At 40.2% G+C, this 8,196-nt stretch overlaps 1 protein-coding gene across 2 annotated transcripts; it reads left to right on the top strand.

Moving 5' to 3' along the window:
• Positions 1–5,498: 5,498 nt before the first annotated feature.
• Positions 5,499–7,773, top strand: LOC133890856 (putative pentatricopeptide repeat-containing protein At3g49142). Of its 2 annotated transcripts, none has more exons than XM_062331465.1 (2): positions 5,499–5,629; positions 6,040–7,773. In XM_062331465.1, the coding sequence occupies exon 2, from the start codon at positions 6,072–6,074 to the stop codon at positions 7,632–7,634; it is 1,563 nt and encodes a 520-aa protein (XP_062187449.1). In that variant the 5' UTR covers positions 5,499–5,629; positions 6,040–6,071; the 3' UTR covers positions 7,635–7,773. The 2 variants fall into 2 exon arrangements, with proteins under 2 accessions (XP_062187449.1, XP_062187450.1); XM_062331466.1 differs by having other exon boundaries at positions 5,507–5,629; positions 6,028–7,773.
• The last annotated feature ends 423 nt before the right edge of the window (positions 7,774–8,196 follow it).

Here is an 8,196-nt window from a genome sequence, read left to right as displayed (position 1 = left end):
GAGCTTTCTCAGATATTTGTTTCTGAGTAGGCTTTACCATACCCCCCCTCATAAATTAAGTTGAATAGACCATTTTGGGACCAACCAATACTGTTAAACATTAATTATTTAAATCTTTCTATGTAAATTAAAGTTGGCGTATGGAGTTCATAACTCAGCCGTCAGTGCAAAAGTGAACGGGTAGTTTTACAGATGAGACATGGAGATATCAGGACTGGGAAGAACACATGATAGAAGAGACGACGGGCTATCCATTTCAGTTGTGATAGTTCGATTAGCGAGACAATAAATTTGTTGTACCATAGTTAATAAAAGAAGTACATGTGTATAATTCTGATCTCAGGAAAGGATAGACTGGAACCAACAATCACTAGACCATTTTACTCCAACATGGCAGTTGTGAGACATTCATTGCATTTAGTTCTCATACAAGTGATGGAAGGTGTCGACTTGTGAAATTTAGTTTCCTCTATTTATACCAGAAGGTAATTTCATCTTCAGCTCAAAACGACAGTGATAGAAAAGCTGCAGTCTATGAAATGGACGAGTGTATAGCTCTAGTAGCATTAGAGGAAAATGGTAGTACGCAAGAGGAAGTTGATAATTAAGCTTGGCTTTGGAGTCGGAGGTGTCAGTAAGATATATATTAATGATAGCTACTTAATACATATTATTAATATTTTATTAGTGACGGATTTAATAAGGACACGTCACTAATGTTCTTTCTGATTGATTGTAACCAGATATAGACCATCATTAATGAGTGATTATTAGCGACGGGTCGTAACATGATCCGTCACTAATAATAATAGTGATAGTTTATTAGTGACGGGTCTAGATCAGTCATTAGTGACGGATCAAGTTGTGATCTGTCATTAATAATAGAATCATTAGTAACAGATCATCCTAGGTCAATCATTAGTGACGGATCAAGTTATGACCCGTTACTAATAATAAAGTTATTAGTGATATGTCATCTTAGATCAGTCATTAGTGATAGATCATAACTTGATCCGTCACTAATAATCTACTCATTAGTGACGGCTCATCATATGCCAATCATTAGTGACAGGTCAACTTGTAATCCGTCACTAATGATGGTATTCGCAAATATTTTTTATTTTTATTTTATTTTTTATTATTTTTTCTCACCTGGGCAGCACTAGAATATGAACGATTATATATTTCTGCTCAAGTTTGATGTAAAGTGTGGCAGCTATGGACACAAACATACGTTCTGAAAAAGGTGAAGAAACTTTCGAGGGCGAGAACTCAATCTTCTAAGCCATTTTTTGTCTTGAAAAATTCTCCAAACGACAGAGTCAAGAAGAAACGGATGCAGTTTTTTTTAGATGTCCGTAGAGCAAAAAAACGTCAAAATCTGAATCCGTATGCAAACTTTATGCCTATTTTACCAAATGCACTCTGGGCAGCTATCAAATTATAACCTTCGATGAAATTTGGCAAAATTAGAAGGTTAAAAGGATAAAATATCTAGTTTCTATCACAACTACGTGATGACAGAGGTGGTAAAGTGACTACACACGCGAGAAGTAGGTCGCGGGTTTGATTCCTATGGAATGCAAATATGAAAACAATATGAAAAAAGTGTGGCTTGTGAGACATACGAGCTGCGTTGAGATGGCTCGGGTGAAAATATATTTTTTTTGACTTTTCATATCAAAAAATACGAAAAATATTCATCGGTCATTAGTGACGGGTGAAGATTATAACATATCACTAATACTCAATCATTAGTGACGGTCGCTGTTATAACCCGTCACTAATGATATTATTAATGACGAGTCATCATCCGTCACTAATAACCTATCATTAGTGACGTGATAAGAGTGATGATACAAAACCCGTCACTAATATCTGTTATCATATATTACTGATAATTTTTTTCACTAGTACAGAAGCACAGTGAACACCATAACCAATTCTGGCAGATTAATAAGGTATTATCATCTGCGCATTGGCAAGCTGCAGAGATATGCATACTCGCCCCGTGCAGCACACTCATCAGGCGACACGGTAGCATCAGAAAAAGTCGAGCTGCATGGGACTCGTGGCTAATCTATAAGTTTTGCCCAAGTGAGACTTACATTTTTTTTTTCTTATGGTTGAACCTGCGGTACAATGTGGACTGTGTAGTGTTTTCGAATACTTGAAAATGAGAGTACGACAATTATTAAGTTCTATTTGTAGATTATTGTTTTTATAATGAAAAGTGGAGGGTTTGTGACTTCGCCAACAACTTTCCGATTAGGTAGGATTTTGTTAGCACAAGCATTTATTTATTGAGGGAAACAAGTTCAATTTGAAGTTGTTTATGTTTATCACATTAGTACCGTACCAAACATTGGTTTGTTTGAGACAATAACTCAACATATGTTTCTTCCTTTTTCTGTACATTTATTAACATGAGTTTGGAATTCAAGTTGGTATTTTTTTCCCAATATACAAGGCATAAGGAGATAAATATATCAGTTAACAGGTCACATCATCAGGACCTAGTCTAAAACTATCTCCAACAGATACTTAAAAATTCATCTCTTATAATACTATTACAATATCTTCTAACACTATTACAGTACTCTCTATTTTTTACATCTCCAGTAACTACTCTATTTCCTACCTTCTATTACTCTCCTCCTTTCTTCAGATCCGCAGTCATTCTCTATAAACAGTATTACGGGATCTCTATTCAGTCCGCAAATTTGCTGTCCCTCTCCCATGTCTGACTCACTGCCGCATCCCCGCAGAAGCTGATGCCGCATCTGCTGGACAGCAGTTGCAGGCGAGGCCGGTCGGCAAATCACTGTAGCACTGAAAAAAGGGCGTTGCCGGAGATGGCCTTATGGAATAAGTAGACAGAAAGGCACTAAAGAAGGGAGAAACATGGATGGTTCGATGCTTAGAGAGCAAACTTATGGTGTTTTATGAGCAGTTATGCAGTTCGGATGCACGTGGGATTAACTTACAGAAAAAAACCAGGCCAAATCTGGTTCTCTAGGTCTGTGGGTATCGTTCTCTAGTGTGCTTTTTTCTACAAAACAACTAAAAACAGAGCGAGCAGATGCTATATCCAATCATTTGTCACATTGATAGATCGAATGAACACTAACTACACGTTGTACAACACCATCAGCACATGAGTAATGTGTTCGTTTTCCCATTTATATGCACACCAAGCCTCTAGCCTCACCGCTGCTCGTTTTCATTCTCCTATTTCCCAACCCAAGTAATCATATATGAGATGGAAGAGTAGGACCCTGTGATGAAGCTTTTAAGAGAAAATAGGAGCCGGAGGCACCAGGAATACCAATTATGTTCGAGGTAGGAAGCTCCTGAGATACTGCACAGGAAATTGCAGTGATACCTGTCTGTGTTTACGATCTCGTCTGCACAATTCATTTCTTTTTTGCCGCATTTCGCAAGTATTAGTGGCTTCCTTTCCCCACATTCTTCACTCAAGTGCTTTCCCCTTCACGCACCGGTCGTCCCTCCTTCACTGGTATTGCCGCACCAGCAACCTTGCCAGCATCACCTCCACAAGTAATGAGAACTGCACCAAACCCTAAAATTTTCGTATGCCCTAACGTTCACTGGTTCCACCTTAGTACTCAGCTCAAATACTCACCATTGTTGTTGCTGAGAACCTCGAAGTGTGGGAGTTAAAAGTCCGTTAAATCCGAATGAAAGATCCCAACATACGAGTTGTTTCTATCTGAATGTTTTTTTTGCTACATATAGTTGAAAGCCAGATCGAGTTGATTTTTTGTTTCATTCTAGCTAGAAAAAAATTGAATCTTTACGGATGAAAGTCGACACTACTACAGAACGCCCCATCAGTATCGGTTTAACAGGAACCACTACTATAGGTGCATCAATGCTGGTTTTCAAAGTCCCACGCACGAACAACGACTGAGTGGGTAAGAACCGACACCAATAATCACTATCAATGCTGGTTCGTGGCTGAAACCGACACTGATACTTAAGTATCAGTTCCAGCAACGAACCAACACTAATACTGACTATCAATGCCAGTTTCACATACCAACCGATATTGATACAATGTAAAAGCCCACCTTCTCCTCCAGCTCAACGAGAACAGAGCCACTCGAGCCCAAGCAAACAGCGTCGCCCGCCATTTTTCTTGCCATCCTGCGGTTGGAGGAAAGATTTTTGCGTTCAGGATTCCAAATTTAGAGGAGTTAACTACTTCGGTTAGTGAGATGGTCTATATTTTATTTTTAGATAGATTTATTTGGTAGATTGCTTTAGGGTTGATAGTTGGTACTTGTTCTATGGTTATGGATTTTGAAATTTAATTGAGATCTAATTTAAAAAAAATTAGATGTATAGAGACGATCTATATTTATTCTTAGTTGGATTTAGTTGCTAGATTGCTCTAGGTTTAAATTTAGATGGTTGTTCCTTAGTGTTGAATTTTGAAATGAGCAAGAGCATAATTTTGTCATTGTAGATGATTTAAAGAGTAGATTAAAGTCACATATAAATAGATGTGGGTGTGTAGATAAAAATCTAGGGATGATTATAAATCTGCTACTACTTGAACCGTTATTGCGATTAAAAAATTACAAAAATACCACTAGAACTGTCATTTGAGTGGCATCCTTGCAAAAAAATAAAAAACCAAAGACGTATTTGCAAATGCCCTAAAATCTAGATCCAATTTTCTACTATGTGGGTTACATATATTTTTAAAGTCTTGAATTTAAATAATAATCCAGTGAATTTTCTCTGTTCATTAATCAACATGAGGAAAGCAAGTTGCATATGGTGCTGACACTGATGCAAATGAAGGCTGGCAATGGTTGGATCGATAAGGGTTTTAATGAATTGTTAGAATTTTTGAGGGAATCGTTTTCAGAGGGGAACGTGTTGCCCGAAAACACTTACCACACCAAAAAACTGTTTCTAAATAAATGAATTAGAAATTAAGAAGCTAGCTCACAGTTGTTTTTTATGTATTTTGGTATGCTGAGAAGTAAAAAAATTATTATAAAAACTAACATCTAAAATTTAATATTAGCTTTTCAGAAAAACCAAAAGCACAACTTTTAAGAAAAACGAAAAACAGAAGCCTAAACAAACAGACTCTAAATAATTTTCCCAAATCTATTATTTTTATGCTCAATAAAATCGTGAGATGCATATCTCAATATGCAGAAATCCCATTAAAGCTCGGGAAATTCCACGAGCTAGTTTATTTATTTATTCCTCGACTCGTCATATTTTTTACATTAGGAAGTGTGTGTATTTTTGGGCCGCGAAGGGAGGCCCAACCAATCCCATAACTTGGCGACAGGAGACCATCTCGGCCGTCGGACGGACGGCACGGACGGCTGCGATTCCCTCAGCACAGAGAGAGCCCGTGTTGGCCCGGCAGTCCACGCGTCCCGCTCCTACTGGTCCAGATCGGACCCGTGACGTCACGGCCAACGCGACGGGCGCAGCTTGATCCCGAGCCCCCGTCCATGACACGCACTTCGATTCGATTCCACGCCAAGCGAAGAGGAGCTTCGACGCGTCGCGGCGGTGGCGGCGGCGATGGATCGGCTTCGCGGACCCGCCTTCCTGCTCGGCGTCCTGCTCGCAGGTACGATGCGATCTCTTTGTGTGTGTGTGTCAATGTGTGTTCTGCGGGATCTGCGGCTGGGTTAGATTTGCCGGCCTTCTGAGCTCGATCTGCGTTGTTTACTTACCAATTGATTGGGTTATGAACCGAGGAAATATGTTTGGATCAGAAAAGGTGGCCAGCCGAGTTTTAGGAATGAGCTGGAGTGTGCAGATTGATACGACTCCATAGCCTGTTCATGTGATTTAGGGTTCGGGTTGCTTTAGCAACGCCTTGATCTAATATTTGCAGGTAGTTCTGTTCCGCGAGTAATGGATGTAGTTAATGATGTCATTTTTTTTTTGAAACTGAGTTGCACGAGCTGCACTTGCTCTGACATAGAGCTCACACAGTAGCAACGGATTTGATTTTAATTTTAGCTCTAATTTCAGGTACAGATTTTGCTTCCTTGAGGGGGAGGTAGATGAATCGAAGCATTTGCCACCATCTTCTCGCCCAGTGCAAAACGCTAAGAGAGCTCCAGAAAATCCATGCCCATGTCGTCGCCCATGGTCTCCACCCCCACCACCAGTCCATTTCCTGCAAAATCTTCAGCTGCTATGCCAATTTTGGCCGCTCGGCCGATGCATGCAAGTTGTTCAATGAGATTCCACGCCCTGACCTTATCTCCTTCACTAGCCTCATGTCGCTCCACCTCCAGTTAGATCGCCACCATGAGGCTGTATCCTTGTTTTCGCATGTTGTTACTGCTGGTCACCGGCCTGATGGTTTTGCGGTCGTCGGTGCGCTCACGGCTTCTGGCGGTGTTTGTGATCAACGGATCGGTAGGGCGGTGCATGGCCTGATTTTCCGGCTTGGGTTGAACTCTGAGGTGGTGGTTGGCAATGCTTTGATTGATATGTATTGTCGATGTGGGATGTTTGAGTATGCACTATTGGTGTTTGATAAAATGTTTCTGAAAGATGAGGTCACCTGGGGTAGCATGCTGCATGGTTATATCAAGTGTGCTGGTGTTGATTCAGCGTTATCCTTCTTTGATCAGATGCATGTGAAGAGTGCAGTTTCTTGGACAACATTAGTCACTGGTCATGTACAAGCCAGGCAACCTGTACGAGCTCTAGAGCTTTTTGGCAGGATGGTATTGGAGGGCCATCACCCTACTCATGTCACAATTGTAGGTGTACTGTCAGCTTGTGCTGACATTGGTGCCCTGGATCTAGGACGTGTTATTCATGGATATGGAAGCAAATGTAATGCCAGCACAAACATAATTGTTAGCAATGCTCTTATGGATATGTATGCAAAGAGTGGAAGTATCGAGATGGCATTTTCCGTGTTCCAAGAAGTTCAATTGAAGGATGCATTCACATGGACAACTGTGATCTCATGTTTCACTGTCCAGGGAGATGGGAGGAAAGCTCTTGAGCTCTTTTGGGATATGCTTAGGTCTGGGGTGGTTCCAAACAGTGTAACCTTTGTTTCAGTTTTGTCAGGATGCAGCCATGCTGGATTAATTGAAGAAGGTAGAGAGTTGTTTGGTATAATGTGTGACATATACAATATTGATCCCCAGCTTGAGCACTATGGTTGCATGATTGATCTGTTGGGAAGGGGAGGACTACTAAAGGAAGCAGAAGCTTTGATAGCTGATATGAACATGAAACCTGATATTGTTATATGGAGGTCACTTCTTAGTGCATGTCTAGTTCATGGCAATGATAGAATGGCTGAGATTGCTGGAAAGGAAATTATAAAGAGAGAACCAGGGGATGATGGGGTTTATGTGCTTCTTTGGAACATGTACGCCTCATCAAATAAATGGAGAGAAGCTCGAGAGATGAGGCAGCAAATGTTGACTAGGAAGATATTTAAAAAACCAGGGTGTAGTTGGATTGAAGTTGATGGTGTTGTCCATGAATTCTTGGTAGAGGACAAGACACATGACGCTCGAAGGGAAATTTATGAAACATTGGAATACATGACTAGGCAGTTCAAGATGGATGTAGATCATCTACTACATGACTAGGCAGTTCCATACCTAGATTTTTTTTCAGTTGCCCAAAAAACATCTTGATTTTGCTCAAAGTTTTTCAGATGCTTTCTGCAATATGCGCATCTAGAATTCAATTGTATGTTTTTTAGGAAAAAAAAAGATAATTCATTTTTCCTATGGCACATTGCTACATTTGGGGCTTTCCTCAGCCAAGGAAAAATGTTTGGGAAAATAATGTGCTTAATTGGTCCAGGAAATTAGACAAACTAGCTCATCATTAGTGTTTAAGTGGACAGTCTTTTATTTCAGAGAAAAAAAACTATACAGTTTCCTAGCGGTGATGAGACGCAGTTAGGCCGTAGTAGTGGATCATCCAGTACTACAAAACAATTAAGTAAATTGGCAGGCACATTTCTAGGTGTTTGCAAACCCATGCACTCTTTGTAGTTGGTGATTAAAAGGAGGGAATCCATCTATTCCATTCCATTCCATCCATCCATTGATTTTGTGGAAGGGGTATAAAGGAGAGGCATGCAGAGAAAAGAATCTGCAGCTAGCACTTGGACTGATGGCATTGCATTGCTTCAGTGCCTCA

The sequence above is a fragment of the Phragmites australis genome, chromosome 14, assembly GCF_958298935.1.
Source record: "Phragmites australis chromosome 14, lpPhrAust1.1, whole genome shotgun sequence".
NCBI classification, from domain to species: domain Eukaryota; kingdom Viridiplantae; phylum Streptophyta; class Magnoliopsida; order Poales; family Poaceae; genus Phragmites; species Phragmites australis.
The sequence above is the reverse complement of the archived record's forward strand: the minus strand, read 5'-3'. Positions and strand labels throughout refer to the sequence as shown.